Raw genomic sequence first — 13,083 nt, 5'->3', positions numbered from 1 at the left:
ACACCCGGGATCCAGTGATGCAGCATAAGTCCAGATGCGACGTTGAGAACAAGGGCAGGTGGCCTTGGCACGGTAGAGGTCTAGACGCCGGACACCACTGGCTTCACCTCTGCTCCCGGTGCATGGACTTTATTTTCCCGATGTCGCTCAGCATCTTCCTGCATGCGATCATGAGAACACGGTGTGTGAGAATATGGTGACATGCCCCTGGAAGGTCGCCCAGGTCCAGTGGAAGGAATGAAGCACGAACCTGAGGCCCGGTGACTTCACTCCTGCACCTAGAGCGCTGGCAAACTCCTTCCTCCACGCAGGCTTATTGTTCCACGTCTCCCCGACTTCTTCTTCCTCTTTTCCCTCGCTTGTTGTTGCTGTTGGAATTATTTCTTGGGCGTGCTCGTGCCCCCGCTGCAGTGTCTCATCGTCGATTTCGCATGGCTTACTCACTCCGATCACGGCACTCGCGCACTTCACACATCACGCTATGATAGCTATTATTCTGTTTCATGCTTAGCAGGCATTCAGAAGCTGTGCAAGTAGTACAACCATAGAATTCTCACTTCCCTACGTATCAAAGTGCAGCTATTTTCAATGTGCAGAGCTTGCTACGGAATAAGTGCTTCGCATAATATGTACAACCCCAATGTCTGGGACCTAATGTTGCGCCAGAATGACACGTTTGTGCACTTTCGTGTATTTCCGGTATGTGACGTACCCCATTTGCAACATAATGCGACCACAAGTATAACATGAAGGGGAACTTTCGATCTCCTATAGAAAGAAAAAGAATGTGTACAGTAGAACCCCGTTGGTACGTTCCTCGCTGTTGTTTTCTGGCTGCTACATTGCGTTTCAGCAGTCGCAACCTAAATCTCATTGACTTCCATGTATTATGTTCCCTTTCGATATGCCGTCATTTTGTAATATTCCCACATCTTGTTTGAATGCGGCAGTCATTTAAATTTAGAAATGCTCAGGGATATCTCCTCTCGCACATTGCTACAAAGGCAATAAATGTATACGTTGGAACAGTTAGTACTTTGCAACAGACAAACAATACATTGCAGGAAGTGACTGATATTTGCAACAAGCTGCAAAAGTTGGCAGTAACTGAACTTGCAGAAGCATATCTGGAGAAAACATGCACCTAGCTGTTGGCGAAGTATCCAAAAAGTGTGGACTGGTTAAAACTACTGGTGTATGAATGTTCGATTTGAATCGGTTAACATTTGATTTGAAGAACACTTTTGCTAATTGAAGTACAGTTGAACCTGTCTATATTGAACTCGAAAAAAACTGCCTATCAGTTTGATATAGGGCGTAATTCGATATAAGCCGCTAGAGAATTCGACGCCGTAAAAGCACACACCATTTAAAAAAATCACTTTATTGATGAAGCTACACTGCGGGAGAAGGCCCACAAGACTGAGTACATTCTAACAAGGCGCAAACACAATGAACCACAAAAGCAGTGAGACAACTCGCACTTCCGCCAGCTCGTACGACGAGGGCACAGGAGCCTCTGATTGGCTGCCTGAGCAAACGTTCTGGGCGGGCCAGGATAATTTTTTGCAGGGGGGGGGGGTCTATGGCTCGCCTGATGCGATGCGGTTACGGTAGGGGAGCGGCGGTTGGATGGAGATGGAGCCGCGCCGCTGGGTTTCCTCACTGTCGCGAGGCAAAGCCAATTTCTGGGAGTACTTTTGTGCCGCTTGACGTTCGATATATACTATCGAGAGTCCCAGCTATCTTTGTTCGATGTAAGTGTAATATTTGCTATATATACTCTTGTAACTATACCATGTTCATAAATTGTTTGATATACAGAATAATTTGATGTAAACGGGTTCAATATAGTCGGGTTCGACTGTATTCGAACCCCCCAAAAATTGCTGTTGTCGGTTCTTTAAGTTGAATTCGCCGCAGTACAACCGTGTTATGCGGTGAAGCATACTTGTGCAGTGAAGCATATCAAAAGTGAGCAGGGGGCACTGTCATGGGAACCCTGCTACTGCTTATGGCTGCTCGACACTACCAGCTCAAGTACCCACTCTGTGCTGCCACTTTATGCATTTAATGAAGCGTTTGGGTATTGGCTTACGTGGGCAATCAGTCGGCGATTTCTATGCATTTAAAAACTGTTGTTTGTTTGTTTACAGGTGGGTTGGCCACTTGTGTTGGTGACTCAGTTCCGTACAGCCAAGGAGTCTGTGACACTGGTGAACAGTGCAGTGCATCATTCGGAAGTGAGCTTGTGGACTGAAAAGCTGCCTGTTGCCTTGGAGCTTGCAGCTACCTACAAAGCGACATCAGTCTTCGTCAATGGACAGGGACTCCGTGACGCTTCCGTTGAGTTTGGATCGCGCAACGGGGTCGTCTGCGGTGAGCGGGTGAGTTGCTTGTGCCTACAGCAGTAGTTTGCTTATGCCTGAGTACACCTAGCACCAAAACATAGACAGGCATCAAAGATAAATACAGCGTAGACCACTTATAACGCAAGTCACCCGGGTCTCGAATATCTGTACTATAAGCAATAGCAAGCTATAATAAAAATATTTTTTAAAAGCTTGCACATGTGCCAAACGTGTAGGCCAAGCAGCCACTCATATCCGAGAATCGAAGCATGTGACCGGGATGTTTGGATCTGTTTATACAAATGTTGAAAGGATGACGCCCGAGGACCTGCGGTCTTCGCATTAAGCACACAAAGTGACAAAAAATTATATAAAAGAAAGTAAGTCGCCAACTGAGTTTTTAGACCTGCTCGATTATTTAGAATCCCCTGTGGCACTGCTACCAGCTTCATAGAACTAATATAGAATGGCAACTGAAATTTCACACTACTGTACGATTCTTCATTAAGGCCAGAATACACATATGCTTGCCAGCGTACTGAAGCTTGCGCCCACGTGCCTCACGCATGTGCACATGGTACTGGACAGGTTGTATGCACCAAAGCATGCCGTTCCCGATAGCGCATGCCTCGTGTGTTTTCTTTTTTACATGGGATCTAGTGGCCGGAAAACTTATACGATCGCAGTTTGCGACGTACTCAACGTCGGTGCTCAAAGATTCTTTTCCAGGAGCATATGAAACTGTAAAAAAATGACTTGCACTGTTGGGTCATTTTTTGTGTTCTCGATTGCGAACGTTGGCGCGGGGAAAACATGCGTAACGGGGATGTATCAACGAGGATCTACTGCATATACTCCATCTCACAAGTACCTTGCAGCACTGCCGGAGATACGAGGCGTACCCAGGCAGTATCCTTGCGCAACAGTATATAGTTACGGTCATAAGTGGCTAATTATTGGCTGCACTAGATAGCTTTATTTTGGCTCGCTACATGATACAGCGCAGTGATACGTGATATGCCTTTGTGCATGCACATCGTATACCGAGAATTACCGTGGCAGTTACCGCTGGTAACCGGGATAGCCTATAGCAGCATGGCAGCACCCATACAGCACCGACAACCCGCTTCGATCCAAATTGTAGCTTTTTTACTGGCTTTCCGCGCTGTCAGCAAGAAACAAGTGGTGAAATCTGTTATTGCTAATCTCGTCTCACGCTGAGGTCAAAGCGTTGGGTATGTTTTGCGGTAATTATTGAGATCAGATGTCTTTTTTTTACTCTGCTAAAACTACAGACATGGCGCTGAGCCTTTTAAGACAAGTTTCATTTCTATTTAATAGATGGCACCACAGCATTAGCCCTGGTGATGTGTTGACAATGCAGAATGCTGCAAAGGCCTAATTGCTCACTGCATAATTAGTTTGCTATCCCGCTCTAGCATAGTATGTCATCACAGTAGTGAGCAAATGCCAAGTAGATGCCAAGCAGACCCAGGTGAACATTTATGAGGGCGTTCGTCCTTACTACTTGCTAAGGAGGCTCCAAGGTAAATGCAGGGAAAGCCTACAGGTGAAGCGAAGCCCTGCTGTGCATGCATGTAAACAAAGCTTATGGTTATGGCATCAAAACATTTTTTGCATCAATCCACCAACCATGGAGCATGTACCGACAGGATGGCAAGCAGAGGCTAAGCAGATGACTCCTTGTGGATGAGCACACCTTGAGGGCCAAGTGGGCGTGCACTGGCGCACGGCTTGTAGGTCCAAACCGGCATCACTCGCGAAGCACGGCAAACCTTTCACTCTCCGGCACTTGTACGTGTAGTTTGGCGTTTAGAGTTCTCGGACTGATCTGCATACGCAGTGTTGGAAATATGGTGACCGCAGTCCGTTTCGACACCATTCAAGTGTAGCACACGCCACCCGGGCCCTCATTTTTGTTGTCCAGGTGGTTTCTCCACTTTCCAAGTTCTGTACGGCCACTGCAAAGCGTTTCACCTGCCTTGAAGGAGTAGTCGCTTTGGCTTTGCGCTTCTAAGCCCAAGGGCGCAGGATCAAATTTCGTTGCTGGCAGCTGCATTACAGTGGTGGCAAATAGCAAACGCGTCTGTGAACAGTGCATTGGGTGCATATTAAAGAACCCCAGATGGTGCAAATTACTCGAAAAAGATTGAAACTGGACCCTCGCACTGAAAGTCAAATGCAACCATTATGTGACCCTACGGCGGGAAAGAGAAGGTGCTTGTCACAAGGAAAAGATGAGCCAGCATGTGAGCCAGTGATCGGATCACACCAGACTGTACAAGTTGTCAATGTATTGTGCAATCCCATACCATGTTGGCAGTTTTGCGATAGCAAAGCTAAGCCCTGTGTCGTGGAGTCGTGGACTACGTGATGAGTCAGACGTTGCATGGTGCTGTTTTACTATGCAAACTGCACAGGACTGTAGACAATGCGCCGTCACATATTTCCACAGCTCCCTGCACTGCCGTGGGTTCTTGCAGTTTAGACCCTGTTTTGAAGACTAGGCTCATCTGTAATGGTACCGTTAGTGGAGACAGCACATTCAGGGCACTTAGAAACGTGAATGATGCGAGGCAGTGTTCATGGCTTACGGTTCATGTTGAAGATGACGTGAGTCCCTTGCACATACTGTTTACTGTGGGGAGTTTTGTGGCATGATGCTATCTTTGTGTCCTTAAAAACAAATGTGTTGATATAGAAGCCAGTATAGAGCCAGTATAGCTTATAGGGCCAGTACATGGCTTTATAAGAAGCTTTTGCCATGTTATCGGAAGGGTACGGTTGCATATGTGGTATGGTCATTCTCACAAACACTAAAGCTACAGAAAAATGTCATCAGCATTTCTATAGCTGCATTCTAGTAGAAGTGAGTTGTCTAAAACTTCCAGTGTATTTTACTCAGTTTTATGCTTTTACACACTGCAGTCAGCCTTACGGGGCTTTTTTTCATGTTGTTGAGCGACAGTGACAAATGTGGTATCGTTGTGTTGGTATTGTAATGATCTAGGGGATGATGCTATTTCTAGTACTCTAGCATTATTTCACAAATTACAAGCAGAAATAGTTTGGAGTTTATTTCACCACAGTGTCTCAATGTTTACGTATTCACACATGAGGCAAAGATACAATGTGTGGTGTGGAATGCGGGAAAAAAGCTGCGATATACACGCAGCTTGACTGGCCCCACATCCCAGCAATACAAGGCAGAAAACGTGACAGCATTCGTAGTCATGAAAACAAGTAAATAGGCACATAAATACATAGTGAAATTGGCACAATAAGGAATATAATTATACAAAAACGAAAATGCAGAAATATTTGCACTCTTCGAGAAGAAAACAAAATAAAAAAATCGTAAGAAAAGTGATGTGAGAAAATAAATAAATATATATTAACAGCAAAATGTTAGTCTGCTTCTTACCTACAGAATGCTTTCAAGTACAGTAGACTTCCGTTAATTCAGTTCCAATTAATTCTGTATTTCAGTTGAATCGATTTTGGCCGAAGGTCCCGGCCAGTGCCCATGCATTTCTACGAGCCAATGTTTTTGTTATTTCAACCCTAAAATTAGCATTTGCTTATAGTTAGAACTTGACCAGTCAGCAAGCACGTGCCTGACACCTATGTTGACCCCAATAGCAACCCCTTTCATGGCAGCGTCTGTCTCGGCAGAGCATTGAAAGCGCCTATTCTTGGCCTGCCTTAGGATAATTTTTAAGCAATAACTGTAGCTCAAGGTATCTTGTTACGGTATTTACCCGATTCTAACACAAACCTTTTTTTCTCGAGAAAACTGGACCCAAGGTTGCCTGCATGGTGCAACCGGACACAATACCAAAACCACTTTCGCGGCTTTTGTATGCTTTACCACATAACGCGTAAATATTGCGGTGAAGCTTACTTTGGGAAACCAGCAGTCATAGTGCAGCACATATTAGACCCTTGCCCATTTTTCTTGTTAATGAATCGGGTGCATATTGAATTTCTACTTTGTTTTGGAGCTTTAATGCTATTTCTATGTTATTTCTCTACTTTGGACACATAGCGGGTGTGAATTTGATTACGGGACATGTTAGAAACTGGCAAATAGTTCCAAATGAATCATCAGTGTATTCTGGCATTTTTTTATGCATCTTGTTTAATTCAACCCGCCGGATAATTCGTCCGTGTGGTCAGGGTTGAATTAACAGAAGTTGACTGTAAATAAAAATGTCACCCCCTTGGAGTAAGTCTGTATTGGGGTCCTGCATGAAGGAACGATAGTAGAGTAGTGAAGATAAACATACGGGCACTTATTGCACCTTTCATACACCAGTGTCAGCTAGCCAAGTTGCTACCAAGGGATCATGCTGATGGCTACAGTTGAATCGAGGAAGTCGGACTCACTGTGACAAGATATCGAGTGAAGATGTTTGCCCCCACGCTGGACACCAACACTTTATCGTTTGCGTGTACAGTCACGCAAACGCCGGCGCATTCAGATGATCCTGTTCGTCCGTCCTGGCGTCCTGCTCCAAAGCCTTTCTCTGGACAATCCCACAAAGCGTGCTGGCCGGCGTGCGACATGACTGCACGTGCCGCCAACCCCAAGCCAAAAATGAAGAGGCTACTCCCTCTGGCACCTGAGTAACCCCACCCTTAGGCGATGTTAGCAGCTAAACACTTGCACCATCACTTGTACTATTCTGCCACTACACTGTCTGCTGGCAGGCTTAGCTGCGTAGGGGGAAGCTGCATTACAGGAGATGCTAAAGCCATGCGGGGAAAACATCAGGGGATGCGCGAGAGTCAAGTCTCCCCACATCCCCTGAACCTTAAATCGTTACATACTCTGGCAAAACGCATGGTCGAACCATGTGCTTCGGGAACGAGGGGTACATACAGCAGTGGCTGCACTAAGAAAATGTCTATGCACTCTTGTCCAAAACCGGCAAGACTCCAGGCCAGGATTCCCGAAATGTAGTAGTCAGCCCAAGCAAATGCGACTTGTGCCTACACACTGCTGGCAAGAGCTGCAGTAGTCGTTGGTAACAGCTAGCTCTTGTCCCAGCCGCTGAAGGCTGCAGGCCGGACACAGGCAGCCACTGAGGTCACTGCACCTAACTGGCCACAGGCACCTCCATTGCCTGGGGTGGCTTCACTGTTGTACTGGGCAGCAGCTCAAACGAGGGCCAGCTGACAGCAAACCAGGGGTGACTCTGCTTACACTGCGTACACTCAACACACTCGAGAAACACTAAAATAGTGCAAGGGAGAGGAATCCTGCGTGGTGCATCGCCCATGTGGCACAATGTTTAATTCTGCCAGCAAAATTTTGGGCAGATGTTCAAATGCTAAGTCATGTGAACAAGCTCACTTTCTTGATTTGAGTAATTTCAGTTCGTGCGAGGCTAACTAGAATGAGACGAGCAAAATGCAACACCTCGGCGCCATGGTCCACCAGGTTGTGTGCCTCCACATGCAACAGGCAGCTCTGAAAAACATTAGGCCTAATGAGTCGCTACCCTGACAACAACCGGCGCCCACAAGCGGTACTCAAAATGAGCGCAAAACAGGCAGTCGTGAGGACACATCGGCTCCGTGAGGTGGTCCTACCCCGCTTGGTGCACATAGCATCTGAGTAGACGGTGCTCATCGTCCCAGAAGCTGTCGGAGTGCCCGGTGCCAGGCCCCAATTCCAGACAGCCCATCGTGGCACCCATAGCCCATAGCCACCTGTCCCCCAGAGCTGCAGCTCCTAGAGCTGCGGCCCTCAGAGTCATAGAAGGTGCTTATATGCTTTAAAAGCTCGGACCACCCACGAGGCTTCCATACTCGCTTGCTTCAGGCTTGCCAACGCTCCACAGACACTAGGCCTCGCTCTCCCATAACGCAGACCATGTGGCTCTTATACCAACGAATATCTTCCGAGAACTTCTCAAAAGGCTTAGCATGTCAACTTCAAATACAATGCTGCAACTATTGCCTAACTCTCAAGAAAGCATGCCACTGATGCTAGTGATCAAAAACCACACTAGGCCTAAGCTTCAGTTCAAACAAAGGTTGTCTCAAGCCAAGTAAACTATCAAAACTATCTATCATTCGATGCCCCAAGAGCTCACGTTGGGCAGCCAGGTGTGGGGTCTCAAACGTGCTTTGCGGGAAAGGAACGACAACGCAGTGAGTAGTGGAATCGCATGAGCATTTATTGCACATCTTATACACAAATCTAGCCAGCCAAATAACTAGCAGTAGAACATGACGATGGGCGCTGACAAATATTGAGCAAGTCAGATTCATCATGACAGAATATTGAGAGAATATGTTCAGCCCCAATCTGAACACCACCTAATTGTTCGCATGTACAGTCATATGAATGGTGGTGTGGTTGAAGGATCGTGTTTGTCCATCCCGGTGTCCCTCTGCAAAGCCTTTCTCGGGACGGTCCTGTGAACTGTGTCGGCCAGTGTGTGACGACCGCGTACACCACCAACCCTGAGCCTAAAAGGAAGAGGCTACTCCCTTTTGCGCCCGAGTAACCCTGTCATCAGTGGGCATTAACAGCATAACAGTCGCACCGTTTCTAGCACTATTCTACACCGACTGCCGGTGGCGCTCAGCTGTGCAAAAAGCCAGATTACAGGCAATGCAAGAACCATGTGGGGAAAACGACATCAGGGTACGTGCGAGAGTTGAGCGTCCCCATACATTGCTGCACCATCCATGGGACCAGAACGGAGACGTGTTTGGAGGCCAGAATCCCAGCCAGGCTCAGTGTTGGTAGGGATGGGCAATGGAATAGTTACATTTATAAAAATTATTGCCTGTCATTTTGTAGAAATGCCATTCTCTGTTATAATCAATTCCTTTCTACTCTTGCGAACTCGTAGGGCATTCTTACGTTCATCAAGCCAGCTGAGAGCCCCGCTCAGCTGCCTCGCTGCAAGATGAACCTAAAAGAATTTGGAGACAAGGTGCAGGATGTGCCCCCGGGTCCATATGGCAACGTCGACGAAGGGTACGTCCAGTTAAAGAAAATGGCCCTTTTGCAGTAACAGCCTTTGTGCCCATTTTTCAAGAGCATTCCCGGTAGCAGTTGCATTGTCCCAAAATCTCTGCGACCTCATGGTGTACTTTCTATAGGAAGAAAAAAATGTACGGGCTGTAAAACTTCAGGTCAAATCAAAAGTCTGCTGAAATCTTGTCTAACCGAGACAGAGCTGATACCGATCAAGGTGAACAAATTCATGAAGACTTGACAGTACAGCTGTCACACGAGAGTAGACATGTATAAGGAACTCAAATAAAGTACTTACGATGAGATTAGTGGAGTTTAGGACCAGTTGACGATGCATATTTGAGTACAGTGAAGCGCGAAAAATGGGACAAAGGCAAGACACAGTCCTGTCTCGCCTTACTTTGTCCCATCTTTTGCACTTCATCGTATTCAAAATATCATACTACCATATTTACTTGCATAATAAACGCACTCGTGTAATGAATGCACCTCCCACTTTTCCATCAGTGTTTTTTCCTCACATAATGATTGCACCTGGAACTTGCTGCTATGAAAGGTGATACGCAGTACGATCTTGGTGTCTAATAAGATATCTGGCATGCCAAAATGGCAGCCAAGTCCGAGGAATTTTGTCGGGCTGTAGTGCCAGACCGAACGCTTCATGAGTGACTAAGGTAGGTGACATGCGGTACAATTCGGCATCCAACGCACTGAAACAGCAGTCGGATCAGGTGCGTTCTGCCATGCCATAGTGCTGGATCATATGCCTTACCGTACCATGCGTCTCCTACTTTTGTCACATGCCACACGTCTGATCTGCCACTAAAGCATGTCAAAATGCTTCAGAGCCGGCTGCCGTTTCAGGCCGTCAGACTTCGAATAGTACCTTGTATCTCCTACAATTTACAGGTTGACCATGCAAAAAAGAAAATCACTCAAAATATTACCCGCTATATGAACGCAAGCAACCCATAAGCTTCGTATAAATTTTTCAAGGAAGAAGTGTGCGAACACTTTGTAACTACATTAAATGCTATGCAAAAGAGCCTACTCTATAGAGTAGATTTATTTGAGATAGAGTAGAAGATACAGTGGAACTCCAATGTAACAAATTTTGAGTTAATGAAATCAGTGATGTAGAAACTATTTTCGTTTCCCAATCTTAGTTTCAATGAAAACCATATATTTTTTTCATAATTTAACTAAGTAATTTCGTGACACAGTTTCAATTTAAATAACTTTTCGGCCATTTCTAGCATGTACATGGAGCCTTCTATAGCTAGTAAATCCAGCAAAAACTAAACATATCAGCCAAGGGAGAAGTAATTATTTGTGCACACCCTTCTGCAGCAAAAGTTGGGAGCAGCAAAAATGCTGTCGTGTGAACAAGGTAATCCCATTCCTTGAAGTGCGTGCACAGGAATACGGCAGGCAGGAAACCGCTGCACTAGCTGTCTTGTTTAAGAACTTGCGGGTGCTGCTGGCCATGCAGCAGCCCAGGAATACTTCTTTCGCTCGCTCGCCGGACCATTGCACGCATGTGCAAGTTGTAACAGAGAAATCTGGTGACTTTTGCTTCTCGAAATGTGCCTTTCCTAGGTACTACGGAGGACATGCTGCACTTCGTTTGTCCCTAGCCGAACTGCTATGTGCACTATGCTACGGTGGGTAAATACTAGCGAAACAAACGCATTAACTGTTCATGTTTCATGGCACCGCACAAAAGTGCTGCACTCGCAACTCTGAGGTCCTCGGTTTGGCTCGCATGTTTGATACTTTTCTTTTTTTTTTACCCCTTTGCTGGATTATTAAAATTTCAACTCGGTTTGCACCTTTTAGGCCAAGCAGCGTAATTTAATTTATAAATGTATAAATGTCGGTGACGAACATGCCCACCGTTGTCGACCCTTACGCAGCCATAGTAGTGACGCTGCTAAAATTGCGAGAGTGCCGCAGGCGCTCCGTGAAACGAAATGCTTTATGTTACGTCCACTCTAATGGCATGGGCCAACCACTAACAGCAAAAAACTGCTGCTTAGCCATTATGGACTTTGTATTGGCCACTGTGATCCCATTTGGGCTGAAGTCTAAGTGTTGGTTGAACGGAGCAAAGTGTATTGTCCTCCATAGCGCCTATGCAAAGGCAGACGTTGGAAAGCGAAACTCTCCAGATTTCTCTCTTGCAACTGATGCATGTGCAAAGGCTTGGGCAAAACGAGAAAGAAGCTCTCGGTGGCAGCCCGCACAACAGTAGCCAATCTTGGAGGCCATGCAAAGGCTGCTTGGAGCAACAGTATCCACTCTCGGAGGCCATGCTTTTGCGTGTTAGAAAGGCCCCGAAGCACTTCTTATCGAAGTCGAGAAATGCATTTGAAGTTAAAATAGGCTATTTCAGAAATACTGTTCAGCAAAAAGTACTTCAGTGCATTCAGCGGAAGCGGAGTTATTGGCAATCAAAAATCGCCCTTTGATCCCCTCCGCCGTTCTTCTGCTACTTCAATGCCTTGCACTGAGAAGGCTACGGCAGAGCGAGGCACGCCCATGGCGCTCCGCCTTCTGAGTGTGGTGCACCGTTCAACTTTGATTTTGGGTAGTAATTGCTACGGCTCAAAAGACTAAGATGAAGCGGAGACACAAGAAGATAGGACCATGTGCTGACTGTTAACTGATAATAAAGATGATAGTCAGCGCATAGTCCTCTTGTTTAGTGTCTCCCCTTCGTTTGTGTGCAGTGAATGTATTCTTTATTGGTAACACTTTCCCAGAATGCCTAAGGAACGTGCTCTTGTAAACAAAGGACTGCCATAGTAAAACCAGAAAAACCTCTCCCATTTTTCAGGGGTGAGCTTACAACGTACAAAATGTTTATCGGTGGTCAGCAGACGCGACCAGTGTCCAACGCCTCCTACTTTGCCAGCAGCAACGACAGCAGGACAGTTGGCTACTTTCCTGAGGCGGGGCGCAAGGATGTCAGAAATGCCGTGGAAGCAGCACTCATGGGCTTCAAGACGTGAGCTTTGTCATTATTCCAAACCCTGCCGCGATTTACAACCTGCAAGGTGAAAATAGAACAAGACGAGCGCTCACATCTGGTTGTCCTTATCACAGTTGTGCAATAAATAACAGCAGAAACAGATTATAGGTACGTTCGATTCGCCTGCACCACCTACACAAGTTGACGAGGTGCTGCACCCTGCCATTTGTTTGAGGGTGCAGCACTGGCATCCACTGAACCATGACGTTCGTTTCAAAAGGTGCAGGGCTGGTCCATGACTTTGCTGCACCCACTCCACTGTTGGTGCCGACTTGGTGCAGGCACACAGGTGTGAAGCAGTGGTGCGGCAGATGACGCAGCACGCGGGTGCGAGCGCCAATAGAACCTTGCCTATGCTCAGCTGGTGTGTCTAAGCAAGCGTGGTTTGTATTTACGTCCGAGAAGCCGATCGTACCTGCAGTTCAGGACCTCTCAATCTTACGCACTCCGTGCACATTAGTCAGACATGACGCCTGCACCGCGTCTGCGCCTTTTCGTTCATTTTGAGTGTCGTGCTGGGCCTGCACCTCGGAAATTTCTGAACTTCTCGTGAACCACCGTGAATTGGTTCACGGTGGTGTAAGCGTATCGAACGTACCTTATAAAAGCATGAGAAAGGATGAAAAAAGCATGCCAAAATGGTTTGGTATTCCCTGTTGTAGCCTAAATATGCAAGA

General features: G+C 46.5%; 1 protein-coding gene across 1 annotated transcript in view; it reads left to right on the top strand.

Moving 5' to 3' along the window:
* The window catches only part of LOC126544201 (aldehyde dehydrogenase family 16 member A1-like), a 77,716-nt gene that overhangs the window by 56,919 nt on the left and 7,714 nt on the right, over window positions 1-13,083 (top strand). The window contains exons 8-10 of the mRNA XM_050191437.3: window positions 2,157-2,387; window positions 9,245-9,372; window positions 12,212-12,382. Of these exons, the coding sequence (XP_050047394.2) occupies window positions 2,157-2,387; window positions 9,245-9,372; window positions 12,212-12,382 (530 nt within the window). The remainder of the gene's footprint in view (window positions 1-2,156; window positions 2,388-9,244; window positions 9,373-12,211; window positions 12,383-13,083) is intronic.

The sequence above is a fragment of the Dermacentor andersoni genome, chromosome 10 (assembly GCF_023375885.2).
Source record: "Dermacentor andersoni chromosome 10, qqDerAnde1_hic_scaffold, whole genome shotgun sequence".
Taxonomy (NCBI): Eukaryota; Metazoa; Arthropoda; class Arachnida; order Ixodida; family Ixodidae; genus Dermacentor; species Dermacentor andersoni.
This window is presented reverse-complemented; position numbering and strand designations above follow the sequence as displayed.